At 49.9% G+C, this 18,320-nt stretch overlaps 1 protein-coding gene across 1 annotated transcript in view; it reads right to left on the bottom strand.

Annotated features, from left to right (window-relative positions):
* SORBS1 (sorbin and SH3 domain containing 1) overlaps nucleotides 1–18,320 on the bottom strand; it is a 114,767-nt gene that overhangs the window by 93,451 nt on the left and 2,996 nt on the right. The window contains exons 3-6 of the mRNA XM_073904564.1: nucleotides 16,584–16,679; nucleotides 14,447–14,575; nucleotides 5,158–5,184; nucleotides 4,923–5,035 (exon numbers count right to left, since the gene is read on the bottom strand). Coding sequence (XP_073760665.1) covers nucleotides 4,923–5,035; nucleotides 5,158–5,184; nucleotides 14,447–14,575; nucleotides 16,584–16,679 — 365 coding nt within the window. The remainder of the gene's footprint in view (nucleotides 1–4,922; nucleotides 5,036–5,157; nucleotides 5,185–14,446; nucleotides 14,576–16,583; nucleotides 16,680–18,320) is intronic.

Genomic DNA, 18,320 nt, shown 5'->3' with positions numbered 1-18,320 from the left:
GGAGGAGGCCGAGGGGGAGAGAGAACCTTTAGCATTATTTTCAAGACATAGTATGAAAATGGGGAAAAAAGAAAGAGGAGGGAAATGGAAAGAAGGACCACCATTAGAAATAACACCATAACATGATCTGAAGAAAAACAATTCTTGACATGTTTTTAAGTAAACCCTGAGCTTAGCACTCCTCAAGGCCCCGACACTTCTCCGGGTGAAGCCAAGGGCTGAATCATACTCACCTGGAGTGGCAGGCCTGACTCACATCTCAGCCCAGGAGAGGTCATGTGCTAAGTCAGTCTGACAGCGATCCTTGGCTGACCTGCACCCTTTGTTAGCCCTCCTGACTGACAGGTGCCCAAGGGCTCAAGGCTGGGGCAAGAGGCCCCAGAGCCCCCTCAGTTTTCTCACTCTCTTTTCCTCGAAGATTTCTCTCTCCATGCCCTTCGTGCTAAAAGTTTAAGTTCACTGAAACGCTTGAATGTCTTTCATTCTCTTCCCTTAGGAAACAGAGAATTGGAAGAATCATCCTTACTTGTGTTCACAGGAGACAGATGTCTTAATTGAATCACTGAGATTTAGCACTCAATTCCATAAGCATAACAAATTAAAGCTCACCAAGAGAATGTTAAGGATTTAGAATCCACCTGTGCTCTTTTCTCAGAGGAAGCAATTTGATGGAACTAATTATTAGGAGGAAGACAGGCATGAGATTAAAAGCACGTAATCTCCTGTTCCAATGCACAGAGAACAGAGGGACCAGGCCACGAAGCACTTGATTTGCCCACCGAATTGGACTGTGTCTGGTTCATCCAATTCCAGCCCCTTCCTCAGACAATCCCGCAGGGGGGTGACCAGCCTCACACTCCGGGCTTAAGTAAGCCCAAAGCTCTGGTTCCAGGCTGAGAGACAGGAAGCTGTGGGTCACATCTCATTCCCTCCACACAGCTCCCAGCTCCTCCGTGGGTCTCAGTGGGGCAGAGGAAACGGGGTAAATCTCCAGAATGATCCTCATTTCAATGAGAACCATCTGCCAATCCATGGCTCAACTAGAAATTAGACCAGAAAATGAGAAAAGTTTCTTTTCCTAGTGTTATGGATTAAATATGCATGTCCCCCCAAAGTTCATATATTGAACCCCTGGCCCCAAGTGATGGGTGTCTGGAGGTGGAGCCTGTAGGAGATAATTAGGGTGAGATAGGGTTATGAAGGTGGGGCCCCCATGATGGGGCCTTAGTGTCCTTATAAGAAGAGAGACCAGAGCTCACTCTTTCCACCAGGTGAGGGCACCGTGAGAAGGTGGATGTCTACATGCCTGGAAGAGCGCCCTAACTAGGAACCAAATCAACTGCCACCTTGACTTTGGACTTCCCAGCCTCCAGAACTGGAGAAACAAATGTCTGTTGTTTAAGACACCTGTTTGTGGCATTTTGTTATAGCAGCCTAAGCTAAGACAACTAGGTTTTCCTCACTGCTCCCTATCTTTAAAGACAGCCCAGTACTGGGGCGCCTGGGTGGCTCAGTTGTTAGGCGTCTGCCTTCGGCTCGGGTCATGATCCCAGGGTCCTGGGATCGAGCCCACATCAGGCTCCCTCCTCAGCGAGAAGCCTACTTCTCCCTCTCCCACTCCCCCTGCTTGTGTTTCCTCTCTCGCGGTGTCTCTCTCTGTCAAATAAAGAAATAAAATCTTAAAAAAAAAAAAAAAAAGCCCAGTACTAGAGGAAAACCAGAATGTCCTCTAAACGGCACAGGTCACGTGTATTACGAGTTTGGTCACTACCTGGTGAATGGGTTATAACCAAAAACTGGGAGAGTGCAAGGGTGTGGGTCTGTTTGGGGGTTTTTATTTTATTTTTTGTGGACTGCAGGTAGAAAGGGGAAGGGTGAATAGGTGAGAAATCAAGTTTTTTCAGTGTGGATTAGAATATCAGCCCCAGAAACAGTAAGCAACCTATCCCATAACAAACTCAGTTTTCAAGCTACAAGTAACCCAGATCGAGAAGAAATGATCTGGATATCTTAGGTTAACTCGATGCCTATCCTTCCCACAGGGTGTCCATGACAGTGCCAGCAGAATGAGGCCATGTGCACCAGCCAAAAACACAAACTGAACGGCCTGTCTTCAGTAGTTAGCAGGAGGAAAACCCTCCAGCTGGGACTTACTTGGTTTCCGTGAACTTACACTGGAGGTTGGGGCATGTTTCAGACTGAACAATGCTCTCTAGAAACAAAACACTCGAACTAGCACGCAGCAAAGGGACTGCAGGCTAGGCTGAGTGAGAGTTGTCAGGGAGGTAAGCGAAAGACAATTTTGAATTTGGCTCAGATTTATTTACTTTTACTTTGAACTCGAGTGTCCCATGTGTGATTCCTTCTTGTCCAAAGATAGAAATTGGTTTCAGTGAGTTTTTAACTTAATTTGGTTATGGCCATATAAGGTGCCAGGGTTGCATTACATCAGGCACAAGACTTCCCGGGGCTTTGACCCTGCAGAGAGGATGCTTCCCCAGAGTGTTGACAATGCACTTAGAGCCAAAGGCCTTCCTGTCCTAAAGAAGGAGGGGGATAGGCCCTGTCATTTTATAAGGAACTACTTTCTGATTTATTGTAAACATTGTAGGAACTAAATAGGCCGTTTCCATTCCCGCCTAGCTGGCTACTAATGAAATTCCATTTATCTTTGTAGAAGGTGGGGACAGGGAAGAAATGGGGCTGCTTGAAGAATCAGGAATGTTCCTAGTTGATATAGTTCCAGAAACTACCAATCTCTGCTTCCACTGGTGACCACACGATGATGCTGTCAGGGAGAAGGAAGCCCTGGTTCCCCGTTCCTGGAGGGGAGGAGAGAGGGCAGCAGGTCCAGGCTAGCAGGAGGGAAAGTAGCAAATGGAAGCACCAGGAGACAGGACTGCCCTCTGGCCCCTGGGTCTCCTGGGCCCAACTCATTCCTTATAAGGAGATGCTAGGCCTGTGGGGCTCTAAGAGCTCTCTTCATCTGAAGCCGAGCCAAGGCAGTCACCAGCCCAGCCCACCTGCTCCTGTCTGAGCCAGGGTATACTTACAGCTCTGGCAATGGCTTTAGGGACAAGAAACCATTTTTGCATTCAGAAAACAAATCCAAGAAATAATGTATGCCCCAAAGTTCTCCAAAGTTGGGTGGCCAATTTGACACTGAATATACAGAATAAAACCTCTGTATCAGCAATCTGCCAGGTTCCCTTGAAGACACCTCAGTAAAAAAAAAAAAATTCTTGGATAGTGACAGACAAAAAAATACATGGTTTGTAGGGGCGCCTGGGTGGCCCAATCGGTTGAGCGTCCAACTCTTGATTTCAGCTCAGGTTGTGATCTCAGGGTCGTGAGATCAAGCCCCTCATCTGGCTCCGCACTCAGTGGGGAGTCTCCTTGAAGATTCTCTCCCTCTGCCCAACCCCCACTCTCTCTAAAATAAATCTGAAAAAGACACTATTTATAAGCGACACTACAGGATATTTACCCTTATGACAAGGCTCACCCTTATAAACTCCTTGACCACAATGTTTAACATCATGATCTGAACACAATGAATGCTCAATAAAGCTGTAGTAAATAAATTTATTTAAGAGGAATTTTTATTTACTTCACATGCTATTAAAATTATCTCTTTAGAACAGCTAAGAAGCTAAAAGGAACTTTGGGCTAAGGCACTGATAGGGGAGGAGGGTGTCCTTCCAAATTTGCCTTGAACTAATTAGTACCATTTCCTAACCCAGACAGGAGCCAACGGTATCCATTCCTGAGGCCGCAGACAGGAGCCTGGCGGCAGCACACTTACACACCAAGAAAGCTCTGAGAAGCAGAACGGCTATGGCAAGTCATTTACTGCACGGCTGTGTCCCATGAGGGCCTCAGGAGGCCAGGCATACTTGTGGCTCTGGCCTGGCATGCATGTGGCTGGGCCTAGGGGAGACAAGCATGGCAGGGGCAGGAGGGCTTAGCGGGGCTGTGCAGAGACACCTCGAAGCCCAGAAAGACAGGGTCTGCAGGGAGGAGGGAAGACGTCATCTCTGACTCGGTTGCATTTCAGAGGCAGGTGCAATTCTATGCCCTCAGGAGCAGGAGCAAGGGGATCACTGGAGAAGTGGGGTGGGAACCAGGGTGGCGTTCAGAATCCCCAGGCCCCTGTGAGGTCTCAGAGCACCTTCGCAGAAGACAGGCCCAGGAAAGGAACACGGTCCCGCCACATTTTTTTGAGCAGCACAGCTTGCTTTAAAAGAAAGTACTGCTCCATTCCATGGATGTTACTTCTGTGTAAAAAAAAAAAACTACTCTTCACATATCACCTGAATTAAAACAGGGGCTATTCTTTCATCAAAATAGCAGAGTAGCCACAGGGAGGGGAAGGAAGAACGATCAGGAAAACTTAGGGGAAAGATTTGAGCAAAATTATCCCTCCTCCAAGCTGTCCAACCTCAGGCGTTGCTCTGGGCTGCTGGATTTGGGGCCGGCCACAGCTACCTGTTCGTCATCTGTAAGGCTAGAGTTGCTGGAATTCTTATAGCAAATTAACGGAATAAATACGAGAGTGTACTCTTGACTATCCTGTTCCAGAGTATTTAACACACAGGCTCAGAACTCCCCCCGCCCCCCCGCGCTTACTCAGGGCTAAATAGAGTCCCTTGTTCAGAACATTTCCACATGTGTTTCAGACCTAGAAAACACTGGGCTTACATTTCCTATTCCCTGGTATAGACCATCCTCATCCATGCCTCTGCGACCCTTGATCCCCAACTTTTCACTCACTCTGGTCCTCACAGAGCTTTTCCCGAGTTGGCCAAAAGCGATAACAGAACCTAGTCTGTTATCCAGCCAGGCAAGCAGGAGGTCACAAGCGTAGACTCAGAAGAGGTGCCGCTCACCAGTCCCCACCCCACCCTCTGGCACATGCCTACCTGGGGCTTGTCGGCAGGAAGGTTGGGATGCACGCTTCTGTAGCCCTTGGCAGCAAGTGAGGAGGGCTGCGCGTTTCCATTGGCATCAGCATTGGAAGAAAGCCTCCACTCATCTGAGAGATGGGGGGAAAAAAAAGAAAGCAAGCCCTCACTCAGAGGGAACACTCCCTGGTTCCCCTCTAACCGAAGTCCCTGGTGGAAGGTGGGGGCAGAAAAAATGCAGGAGAAGTCCTACCTGCTGAGGGCGTCTCTGAGTCCAGAACTACGTGCGGTGCAGAAAGGATGAAAACAAGAAGAAAAAGGGACAAACAGAAATGGTTACACTTGGAGGAAACAAGCATGTACCGCAGAGAAAGAGGAAAATCCAGCACCCCGTTGCCGGACACAAAATGCCCTCAGTCACGATGGCCTAATTACCATAGGAACCCACTCTAAACCATGATGTGCTCACAGGCGCTGACCTTTGAAAACACAAGGCTCACATTCACAGTAATGAAGAAACAATTGTTCCTTGACATTCTTATTTTACGGACAAAAAGGCAACAGAATTCTCCCCTGCCAGGTCCCCAGTAACTCCCATTCCCCTTCTCCAACCCTGATGTGGGCTGGGAATGACCTCTCCTCATTAGCAGGCTGGGCTAATGAACAGACACGGGAGAGGGAGAAGTAGATAAGCACTTTTTCTGTGGTGACTGGCGACTGGCACTGGGCTAGGGGGAGAGCATGATTTAAGCCCAGAGGTATCTGCTGTGATAGGACTTTTTTTTTCTCCCTGCCTGCTTCTCTTCTTTCCATTTAAATGAGCCACATAAACAATTCAAAATTGAATCACCCTGAGCTTTCATTACGCTACAAGGCACCCTCGTCTCCCTTTAGCTGGCTACCACCCTGCCCTCCCAGCCATGCCCGGCACATCTCAGAGGCCCTGAAACCCTCCTAATGTGAGCCCCCCTAGCACCAAGAGGCAGCAGAGCACAGGGGTTACCGGCTTGGCTGTGAAAGCAGTTGGACCTCAGCTCAAGTCGTGGATCCACCACTGATGGGCTCTGTGACCCTGAGCAAGTTCCAAGCCTGTTTTCCCATCTGAAAAGTGGGGATAATGAAATGCCTGCTTCCCAAGTGTTGCTATAAGGATTAAATGACATAATGCATGAGAAATGCTTAGCACACAGTGCCTGCCAGAGCTCAGTCAATGTTTGCGATTTATCATCTTCCGCATCATCTCGTCTCTCCGCTCTATCCTTCACCTGGCCCGGAGATCAGCACGCTCTTTCTGCAAAGGGCCGGACGGTATTTTAGGCACTGTGGGCCGTATGGTAGCATTCGCAACCATTCAACCTGTCCTAGCACAAAAGCAGCCACAGATAATATGTAAATGAATGAATGTAGCAACACTGAAATTTGAATTTCATATAATTTTCGTATGCATCTAATACCATTCCTCTTGTGATTTTCCTTTTATCCATTTTTTCCTAAAAACCATTCTTAGTTCATGGGCTGTACAAAAAATAGGCATGGGCTAGATTTGGCCCACAGGCTGGTTTGCCAACTCCTGAACTAGCCAACCCCTTAACTTCCTTCTTCGTGCCCTACCTACTCCTACCTTCCCCGAGAGAAAGAGAGAGAGAGAGAGAGAGAGAGAGAGAGAGAGAGAGAGAGAGAGAGACACTAACACAGCAGCTCTCAGAGCCCCAACCCTATCTCCATGTGGATCCCTCCAGGACAAGAGGTGGGCTTTCCAGGTGGCAAGCTGAGGTTTACCAACGTCACTGACCACCAATCCAAGTGCCAGACACTGTTAGTCACTTCTGTACCTATTTCATATTTGATTCAGTCACACAACAGGTCTGTGGGGTAGGTGATCGCTCTACTTCATGGATGAGGAAACAGAGGCCAAGTGACTTGCCCCAAATCACACAGCCAGGAAACACAAAGTACTCAGCCTAGGTCTCCAGAATCCAGGGCAGCACTCTGCCCACCACTGTCAGCCACCAACCCCACCATCAGCCACCTATGTTCCAGGGAGGTGGTGGGAGCCAAAAAGGAACAGAAGGCAAGGCAGAGGTAAAGGTTTTGGGTGACCTGCATCCGGATACAGCAGTTTGGCTGCATCAGAATCAGCAGTGCACCTATTAGAACGGACTGTCTCCCCCTGCCCCCCGTGTTCCTGACTCAGTAGATAGGAGGTAAAGCCTGGAACTGGACATTCTTTTTTTTTTTTTTTTTTTTTTTTGAGAGAGAGAGAGACACAGCGAGAGAGGGAATACAAGCAGAGGGAGTGAGAGAGGGAGAAGCAGGCTTCCTGCGGAGTGGGGAGCCTGATGTGGGGCTCGATCCAAGGACCCTGGGATCACAACCTGAGCCGAAGGCAGACACTTAACGACTGAGCCACCCAGGCGCCCCATGGAACTAGACATTTCTAACATGTTTCCCGGGTGATGCTAAGGCTGCTGGTCCACAGTCCACCTTTGAAAACCATGATAAAAGGAATACACAAAGAATATCCTTTTTCTGGGAAATTATTTTCTATTAACTTTTAACTATTCTGTATCCATTTTTGCTTTGTTTCCCCCTCTAAAACAGTTTTCACAGCATGTTTCAGTTGTATGTTCCTTCAGCAGGTTGCTGGTTACATTTCTGCCACCCCCTTATGCAGAATCCATAGCTATTTGTCTTCTCTTTCCAATCACATAGCTGGGGAACTTACAGGACTTGAGTTTCACACACATTACTGCAATGTACTGGCTCCTGTGGCCGAGGGCAGGCTGCTAACCACTGTATATTTCCTTTTTCTCATCTATAAAATATGATCTGTACTCCACGGACACCTCACACGGTTGCTGAAGATCCAGAGATCAGGCATGTGAAGGATCCTAAAAAAATGACCATTTTTAACACTCAACTGTAGCATCCATCCAGATCCCTGGCCCAGAGATTTCCCTACACATGGCAGGCCCTCAACCACTACGTGACACAATGTGACAGTGGTGCCCACCCCTCCTCCCCCAGTCCTGCATCCATCAACTTCTGTTCCGTCTTCCTTTCTAATTCTTTCTTGTCCATCTCTGTCAAGTCATTCTACCAAATGTAGTAGATCTACATGCACACTGATCTCAATAGGTTCGGAGTGAGGGGCTATCCAGTGAAGGATGTGAGCTTTCTACATGGATATGGGGGCACATTATTTTGCACGCTCTTTGGTTCCTGGCTCAGTTGCTTCTATTCAGGTGGCGCTGACAAACAGATGTGTCATGGACAGTTGAGAGGAGTCTGTCCCTCCAAAGCACTAGTCGTGCAGGGACTATAATTTTGGCATCAGGTTGCCTAGCTCGAGTCCTTGCTAAATGCACATCCTGCAGCCAAATGACTGTGAAATGAGGGGTTATCTACCTCTTTTGAGTCGTGAGGACTAAATGGGAACCTCTGGCATGAAGTAAGTGCTTAGTAAAAATGGACTCCAAAGCATAAGGAAAAAAAGTTTCCCCAAACACAGAAATAAGTAAGAGTTGTTGATATCTACTGTTTGATAAATAGCTTTAAGAACATAATATCCTTGGGGATCAACCCTCTCTTTCTTCTTATTCCAAGTCATTAAAACTGTTCCCCTCACCCTGCCCCAGAAAAGGCAGTTCCCAGGACCTCTCTGGGCATTCCTCTCTTCCTTAACAAAGGAGAGCCGAATTTCCAACATCCATCATCCTCTGTTACCTAGTCTTCTGAACCTTCAAGGTCAGCAGCAGCCCACAGCCACTTGCACCTGAGTACGGCAGGTGAGATTTTATATACATAGTCATCAGTTATTAACTCTTGGTTGAGGAGGCTGTCAAAATGCTTTTCAGTAAGTGTCACCTCAATGCTCCTGAAGGGGGAGGAGCATCTAGGAAAGCTAGATTCGAGATAGATTTTGCAGCCCTGAAGAGACCGAGCCTTTCCAGGACAAGTATAATTTGTTTTACTTTATCTTTTCCTCTATCTCTTCTTTATACATAATCTTTTCTAGCCTGTGGACACAGCCTCCTGATACTTTCTTTTCTCTCATTCTGTGCTAATTTCAATTTGGTCTGCTTTGAAGTTGTTCTGCTGATCAGTTCTTCTTGGGATCTTAGGACGACTTTTACTGAGTCAGATTTGATGTGTTCTAGTAGAGTATCCAAGAATTAGGTGAGGTGTTAAAAGTGGGCTTAATAGTGTTCCAAATCTTATTTGTGTTTATTTATTTATTTTTTATTCCAGTTGTGTGGTAAAGACTTTAACCTTACCCAAAAAGAAGTCCGGCCTTTGCCTTCTGGTAATTAATCTCTAAACCCCTGGAATGTCATCCCAATGGGAGTGGTCTTTGTGCCAGATCAATAATGTGATTTATGGTGGGGGCTCTGAGTCATCAAGAGCTCAACCCCCTAATGGACTGGAGAGTAAGAGCAGTGGATAGAAATTCTGGACACAACAGCTCAGAAGAACTTCCTGGTTGACAATACTCGGAACATGCTATCACATCTCAATGCTGGGAATTAATGCATTCTGACTCCCTAGGAGAGGTCAACAAAAGGCCCCATGCTTGGTTCTTCCCTAGAGTCCATGCTGGGCTTCTTCTCTTAGCCAATATTAATCTGTATCCTCTCCCTGTAATAAACCATAACCGTGAGCATAATAGCTTTCAATGAGTTCTTTGAGGCCTAGCAAATTATGAAACCTGAGGGTAGTTTCGGGAATCCCTTCAACTAGCATTTAGTGTCAGAAGTGAGGGTGTTCTCAGGGCGCCTTTGGTGGCTCAGTTGGTTAAGAATCTGACTCTTGATTTCAGGTCAGGGTTGTGAGATCAAGCCCCATGTCGGGCTCCATGCTCAGCAGGGAGTCTGCCTGGCATTCTCTCCCTCTCCCTCTGCCCCTTCCGCCCCAAAAATAAATCTTAAAAAAAGAAGAAGGAGTGAGGGTGTTCTCTTGTGGAGACTTTTCCTTCCAACTGCTTAGTTTGGCCCTCATTCTTGTACAGGCGTTCATAAAGAGGACTCTGAGTTACTGGGGGTAGAGAGTGTCTTTAACTGCTTCCATGTCCATTTTCTCATGATATCTTTCTGCTACTGCCATTTCTAGAGCACAAACCTGAGAGTCAAACCAGAGGAAATGCGTCGATTTAGTTCCAAAGCTAACATGGTGGTCAAGAACTGGGTAGGAAGGACTGGAGCAAACTGGCACAGAATTAACAAGATGTAAGGGTTGACCTGGATTTTAGCTTGCGGGTCAGAACACAGGGATTGATGGTCCTCAGGCTATTATCAGACAGGAAGCTTCGTATCACACTCAGCAGTTCATTAGGCTCTGTGTGTCTTCTAGAATAACTAACACCCTGACCTGGGGACATAGATGGAGTCACCCTGAACCAGAAGAGCCAATACCCAGACCTGGCCAGGCAAATGCTATCAGGAAGCAGGGATAAGGTAATACCTCTCCCAGGGGCAGGGTGTCAGCACTAAGATCACTGCAGTTCTTTCCAGATGCTTCTGATCCAAAAACCAAGGTCCACATTCACAGATTAGGAAGCTGGTCAGGAAGCTGTGGTTGGGGATCCAGAGTCAAGCTACCACTTGAGGGCCAGAGTCTGGAGGGTGGGTTTAAACTGGGCAACTCCATGGGCTCCATCTCACTCCACCTCAGAGAGCACCTCCATCCTCCTAGTGTTTGTCTGGATGCACGTGGTTCCCAAATCCGCACTCCAAACTCCAAATGTCTATTAGAAACTTCCCCCAAAAGTCCTGCCCTTGCCCCGAAACTCAGTCTGGCAAACAATGGAATTCAATCTTCCTTTCCCCCTCCATAAAACCACTGTCTCCACAAATGCCACAGCCTTTCTTGGGGTCAAGCAGGGGAGGCAGCACCTACTCAGCAGGGAGTCCACCTCTCCATGCTCCTCACACACACTGCACCGAGCCCTGCCACTTCACTCTTCCAAACGCACGTCCACCCTTCTTCATTCCCACTGCCCTCATGGCCTCTAGCTGAAATTACTGGAAGGCTTCCCCAGGCCCCCGGATGTGCACAACTAGAATGGTTTGTGCACCTCAAAGAACACCTGCTGTATGCCGGGCTCGGTGCTAAATCTTGGTGTGAAAGAGCTCCCTGAATCCCAGCAACTCTACCGAGGTCATTCCCATGTCACAGAGGAAGAAAGTGAAGCTCACCAAGGTTGAATGAGTTGCCTACATCACAAAGACGGAAGCGGCAGAGCTGAGCCTCGACAGAGGGCTGTGTCACTGCAGAACTAGACCGTGTCTCACAGGATGAGGGAGATGGAGCAAGAACGGGGAACCGGAGACACTTCTGAAATGTGGGTATCAAGGGGTCACATAAGCAAAGAAGGTGCTGGGCAGTAGTACAAGACTGGAGCTACCAGTCCGGGCAACTGATCAGCCACTCCTGGGCCTACTGGGAGGGAAGAAGGTGGTGAAGCCCGGGAGCGAGGCAGAGAGGAGGCAGACGGAGCAGCTAGGGGACAGATGCTGGCCCGGGTGACAGGCGAGGGAGCTGGACGCTACCTGACATCAGCTATCTGTGAAGGCACTGGGGGTAGGAAGCATGGAGGAGACACTTGCTGCCTCATATTCAGGCTCCCAGTCTGGGCTGGACTTGGCTGCCTACAAATACTGCAGAAAGTTGTTTTCATGAGGCCCCTCAAGGCCCATGGACTCCCAGCCCCTGAGACAGGACTGAAGACTGGTGGGGGGGTGGGGGGGATGTGGAGCAAGTTGTCATGTAGAGGCCCAGGTGCAGGGAGCAGAGAGGGACGAGAGGAGAGCTGGGGAGCCACACAGACACAGCCAGTCAGGCGCCAGCGAGATGCTGGCCAGTGAGCAGTACGGAAAGAGGACAGGATCTCCAGCTGGAAGGTCCCACCCTGGAGTCCTAGCCTCCCAGCGTTAACTCATTCCAGCCTCTTGGGTACCCTTGCCTCTACTCAAACCCGGCTTGTCCCTTCCACCCAACCTGTCCTGGTATGTAATCTCGAATTTGTCCTCAGTGAAGGCGATTTCGTTTGTGTCAGGTTAACTCCCACACTGCCCAAGGTCACAGAGCGTGTTGCAACTAGAAAGGCTTGGAAACCATCTTGCCCCGGTCCTTCATACTTTACCTGGGCTTCAAAGGTGTGGGTTCCCCACGGTTGGAAAGCACGCCAGTGGACGAGCGGCCCGTGCCTGACTCTTCTATTGCAGCAAACGGACTTCTGGCCTCATCTGATGCACCCAGAATTACGCTCCTTTTCCCTCCCTTCTCCCTATTTCTCACCACAATTCCCACGGACTACTTAGCACCTGGCACACAGATGATACTAAATGAATGTTTGCTGACTTGGAGTCAATGACCTCCACTTATCAGGAGGAAAATAATCTAAAATCAATTTACTATAGAGGTGTGCATGACTGATAGCTCTCCCCTAATTCTCCAGTGTATTCACATTTTAAAACAAGGTATTTCTTCACCCAAATTAGCTGTCAGAATTCATAAGATATAGAATTATTCGGAGACTAGGGAGCTTCCTAAAAGTGCTCACATCACTGCACGGTCCTGTAAACCCAAGCCCACAGATTGCCGGGTGAAGGCTACCCTTCAGCGCTCCATGTTAGTGCCACTCGACCACCAGGAGGGGGAGCTCCAGGACCCTCTCCTCCCACTGGCACTACATATTCATCCCCAGAGGAAGGGCCCTGCACTTGATAAGGTCATTTTATTGAGCCATGGGCTGTAGGTATGGTCTTTTTCTTTCAATTATCCCTGAGGATTCTCTCTTCCCCAAACATCCTTGGGAGCTGGATCTTCCCAGGTGGGCCAGGAGAAGCTGGATGAAGCTAGCCTTCGGAAGAACTGATTTCGCCTTCACTCCTTAGCCCCACCTTTCCAGGAGGGCTAGAGTGGGAGACTGCAGTGGGGCAAAAGGCAGGTACGGTTGGGGGAGCACAGGGCCAAGAAGCGACTTTCAATCTATAGTGCTGGAGGCCACTTACGCCCTCCCTGAGACCAGGGAGAACAGAGCCCTCCACAGGGCACAGCATTATCAGAACGGGGCCTGGGCTCAAACCCTAGCCTGGCTTCGTCCTTGGGCATCTGCCTTGGCGCTAGTTCTAGGTGGCTGGCACAGGAAGTCAGTTTCCAGGATGCTGGCCACTGACCGGCTCCTTCCTTCAGATTTCCATCTCATCACAACACACTGCTCCCCGCTGCACCAAAGAGTCTGCGTGCCCCATCTCCTTTTGTCTCCAGTCCCAAGGAAGTGGTCTTCACCCTCACTCCTTTTCTTCCTTCATTTCCTTCAAGAAGGAAAGAAAACTCCTCCCTATAGCAGTAGCTCTCAAATGTGATCCTGGGACCAGCAGCATCCCAGCAAGACCGGGAACTTGTCAGCAATGCAAACCCTCAGACCCTACCTCAGACCTGTAAGTGGGAATAACTGTAACTCCTAAAGCCCCAGCCTGGGGCCCAGGAGCCTGCCTTTTACTACAGGTGATTCTGATGCAGCTCAGGTGTGAGCACCAGTGCCGTATGGAGTGGATTGTGGGGGAGCCGTGCCCCACCCTAATCTAGCTGTCCCTGTGAAATCTCAGTGTTTCTCAACGCCCAGAACACTTGGGGGGCTCTGGAAAACCCTCTCTAGAGAGGTCACAATAATCACAATCACAACCAACTAATAGCAGCTAACGTCTAGGCAGGTGCAAAAACCTCACACACTCCCCACTCACAGTAATGCTCTGAGGCAGGTGCAATTATCAAGCCCTTTCTACAGAGGACACCACTAGGGCTGAGACAGGGAACATCCTGGCCACAGCTGCACGGCCACAGATGTGAACACAGATCTCTCGGGTTCCGAAGTCCCAGGTCTCAACACCACTCTCTAGACACCCCGACCAGTGGAGCCGGATGGGAGGTGGGCTGCAGATGGGCTTCTTGTGTCTCCCGTAGCTCCTAGGGTGAAGTGGCCTTGGAATGGCTCTTCTGTTCCTGCTGCTTCAGCAGCCAGGTCGCCTCCCCAGGTCTGAGCCCTGCCCCTCCCCTCTTTTCCTGGGAGCCAGGTCAGTCAGGCACCTGCACTTCTCAACCTCCCTTGGCTTCACCCCCTCCACCGCCCCAGCCCTGCTTGGCCACTTAGGGCCATTTCTCAAAAGTGGGGATGGCCTCTGAGAAACCTAACCTCTAGCCCATCTCACCATTCCCCTCCCATGCAGCCTAAGCCACCTCTGTCCTCGAGAATGCAGTCTGCAGAACCACCAGCTCTGTAACGAGGTTTCTCTTCATCTCTCTGGTCACTAGCTAACAAAGCGGTGGCCACTGCCATGCCTCTGCCCGAAGCAAGGGAGCACCTGGTAGTTCAGGGCACTGGTCATCACCCATCCCAGATGGAACAAGGTGCTGACGGTTCCAGGGACCTCTGGGAGAATCGGAGGCAGCCCATGAGTGCACACCCTTCCGAGCAAAAGCAGGAGGGCCTCTCTCCCTCCCGGGGGGACTTTGAACCCCTCCCCCAGGCACAGGGGCCACACCTGGTTTGCTTTCATGTTGAGGGGTTTCCTGAGGGCTCGTGGGGCCGCTGCTCGGGATTTCCCTGTAGGAAGATGAGGCCCGGAGAGTCACCGCTCCCTTCCCAGTGCAGATTTTCGTAGGATCCATGTCTGAAAAGGAAAGATGCAAAGAGAAGCCTGAATCCAAGGCTCTTGAAGGATTAAAGCAATAGTCAGCTGGCAACTCATGACAGCCGGGGAATGAGATGAACCTGCTTACAGCCACCCAGTCTTATGGTCAATGTGATAGTCAATGAGAATTAATTTGTGGGTGGAGGAGAGAGACGAATCCCGTTTTCAGAGGTTTACCACACATCATGAGGTTCAGGGGAAATGGAGGCGACAATGAGTTCTGTGTAAGTTATAATTATCAGCTGAAAACATTTCAAAATGAAAGCAGGTTAATTCCTTTTATTAGATGAGGCTTAGGTTGGTGAGTAGACTTCTGACCAATTAGTAAGGCACAATTCAAGAGAGTTCATGAGAGATTTCTCAAGCTTCCAGACCACCCTTCTTATGAAAGAGCAAGTTGGCAATATTGGGATCAAGTTGTTCTGGGGAAAAAAAAAATCACTGCTCCCTGTTCTCCAGTGGAAAAAGGAAAAGAAAATCTTCTATCAGCAAGTCAAGACCCTTAAAATGATGACAGGATATGCTGCCTGTGGAGAAAGATCATGGGTGAGAGCCTCACATTCCAAACTTAATGAAGAAAATTCACACCAAAGAAAATGACAAGAAATACCAAATCCTTCAGTGAACGGTGTTTATTGCGCCCCCTGCCGAGCCTTCCCTGGGCCCTGACCTCTCCTACAGCTCATTGTGGCCTAACAGCACACTCAGTTCATCTTTCAGAATTCCATTGAGAAGGATTTCAAAATAGGCTTCAGAAGATCTGGATGCTCATCCTCTAGGAAAACCAGTGATGAGGAGTCAAGAAACTGACATAGATCACACAGTTCTAGAAGGCACGTGTTTCCTTCCGTGCAGCTCAGCTGAACTGAATGCCACAGTTCATTTTTTCAAGTTGCTCACAGCACAGCCTGGATCTCTGACCTAAAATTGTCAAGACTGGGATTATGGCGTAAGGCTTAAGGTGGGTGATGGGCAGGACGGAGGCTCAGACATCCACGCCTCCCCATTCCCATGCCAGGGCAAAGAGAAGCACAGCCTCCTCTCTCCTTTCCAGTCCAGCAGCCTCCCCAACAACTCAGACGGACCGACCACTGGTGTTACAGAAGAGAACAGATCTGCCCCATCAGCACCTCTTCCCATTGAAAGCGAAGCACAAAAAGTGTGTGGCAGAGCAGGCAGTGACCTTGGTGGGCATATGACTTGTCCAACCCTATCAAGAGGATAAGTGACTGAGGTCACAAAAGTACTGGGAAAACTGATTCATGGCCTTTTCAAAAAGGATGAGCTGCAAAATGACAAATCCAGCCCATCCTAGGCTCCTGGATGCATGGCCAGATCTGCCCAACTCCAGAGCGCACCACTGGGATAAAGCACCACCTGGACCTCGCTTGTGCCACTTCGCACAGAAGGAAGTTGTATGTCAGAGCTGACACCTGAGCGGCACCCACTCCTCGGACAGGAGCAGCAGGAAGGGACTGCAGGTGAAGTCGGGGCTTGGAGGAGCACAGTGGTGCATCTAGGATTGGCATCTAAAGCAGCTGCTTCAAGTTCGGCCCAACTCAGAGGTTCCCTGTGTAGACACATTAATTCTCGGGGAGAATGAAGTTGTAAATAAAGTATTGGGAGCTGAAAGCCTCCAGGGAGAGCCACGTACCGCATATACCTCCATGTATCACGTACCCCACGTACCAGACACCTGTGCCAGAGTAAATTATGCAGCCTCTGGACTGACCCTTCTCCTAGAGAGAGGAGGGGCAAGGCATCTATCAGTATTCCTCTAGACATGCTGCCTCACAAAACACACACACACACACACGCACGCATGCACGCACGCACAGGAATAAAGGAAACCAGCTAAGGACGTGAGAGGGAAGAGCTCCTAAACATGCAAGAATTAAGCCTCCAACTCTTTGTTAGAAGGAAAAGAAGGAAAACCATGCATGATCTGCTAATAATTGAAAAAAGAAACCAACCCAAGAAGAGATACCTGGAGGGAGTACCAGGCCTGAAGAGCTTTTCACTGTCTTCACGGGAATTATTTTAACAGCAGAAATAGAGCGTGCACGTAAGGGGTCGGCAGTTGCTGAAAACACAAAAGGGTAAATGATGCATCCAGAAAGAACATTTGGGAAACACTCAGGCAGTTGAGGAACTGGGCAGGGACAATAGGAGGAAGTCGCCCACACAAAAAGAACAATGTGAAGAGCGTAGATGCGGTCATTTAAAATAACCTGCTTTCTCTCTCCAGAGTTCCCTGCCGAGATGGCAGAACCCTGTCCCCCCTGTCACCCATACGCAGTTGGTCAGTGTTAATCTGTGCCTCCTGCCACACCAGGAACGTGCCAAGGCTCTGGACAAAAAGATTTCCAGACAGGCAGATGGCCTGGCACACAGTGGAAGGGGAGAGCCCCCAGGGTCCAAGGGGCCCCTGGGAGAAGGCCGGGGTGTCTGTGCTTGGGGCAGGGCTGTGAGGAGGAGAGCCCTGGCTCAGGCCCCTGATGAGCGTGGGAGGGAAGGGACAGCTGGTGAGCTGCCTGGGCCCCTCAGACATCACGGCTGCCTCCCCACCATCACAACTTCTGGGGCCCTTCCTATGCCTGTGGACCCTGACCACCATGGTCCTCTGTCCCTGAGCACATCACAACCTCCATCTGTTGGGCAGCAGATGGTCTTGCTTAAACCCAGCCTTTCCTGGACAAGAGGTTGCCAGGTGTCCAGTGCATGCTCAAGACTCTGGGCAGCGCCCACGTACACAGCCCGGGATCCTGACACCCAGCCGGGCCGCCAGCCAGCAGAACCGCCTGGGATGTGGCCAGGACTGCTGTCCTCATATCCTGGGTGCCCTACTTCTCCCTCCGAAGGCTTCCCTGGACCCCCTGCTTCCCCAGATCCTGGAGTCTCAGTGGTGGCACAGCCCCAAACCCTCCTTCTCACAGCCTGTGGGGAAGCCTCCCCTCACTCTGTCTCTCCAATGGCAGCAAGGAGAGATGGAGTTCAGGCACTATGGCACCAGGGTCACTCCAATGAGCAACACTCAGAGGTCTTCTGGCCCCACATCTACATAATGATTGGGGGTAAGGGCTGTTTGGGAAGCGAGACCTGTCAAGGGGACAGGAGGGAGGCAGGCCCCTCAGCCACGGAGAGTTCACTTTCCAGCCCATCACGCTGCCACCTCTTAAGGCGGTCACATAGCCCACAGCCACTGATGACTGAGTAGACAATAACACTAGTGCATGTATTGAGATACAAACATGCTTGCACAGTGATCCCACTGCCTGATCCTTATGACCATGTGGGAGATTGGCCAGTGGGAGATTCTTGTTACCACTTTCAGAGGAAGAAGCAAGAGGCTCAGAACTCCTCAGTCATCCAGCTCCTAGGTGAAAAGGCTGGAGCTCAGCTGTCCTGGGACCGGGCTCAGTGACTTCCCCAGGCTGCCATGATGACCTTCGGGTTACATCTTCTGTCTCCTTTCCAAAGGAGGGTTGAGTCTACTGAGTTGAGAGTGGAATCTGCGCCCACCTGCCACCCTCTTCCACACCCCTGAAGTCTGCTCTGTGAATGAATTCACGGGGATGCGGTTGACGGCCCCACAGGTTTTACAAACTTCAGAGCCCCCAGCCCTCCCCATGCTCCCTGGATGCTGAAACACGCCCCTGGGGCCACTCCTCAGGCACTGCCCTTCAACACCCCCTAAGTGTGACTTAGCCAAGATTGCCCAAGG

The sequence above is a fragment of the Callorhinus ursinus genome, unplaced genomic scaffold (assembly GCF_003265705.2).
Source record: "Callorhinus ursinus isolate GAN/ISIS: 27379988/994484 unplaced genomic scaffold, GSC_fseal_2.0 scaffold20, whole genome shotgun sequence".
In the NCBI taxonomy this organism is placed as follows: Eukaryota; Metazoa; Chordata; class Mammalia; order Carnivora; family Otariidae; genus Callorhinus; species Callorhinus ursinus.
Note: the sequence above shows the minus strand (reverse complement) of the source record. Positions and strands in the feature narration are given on the sequence as shown.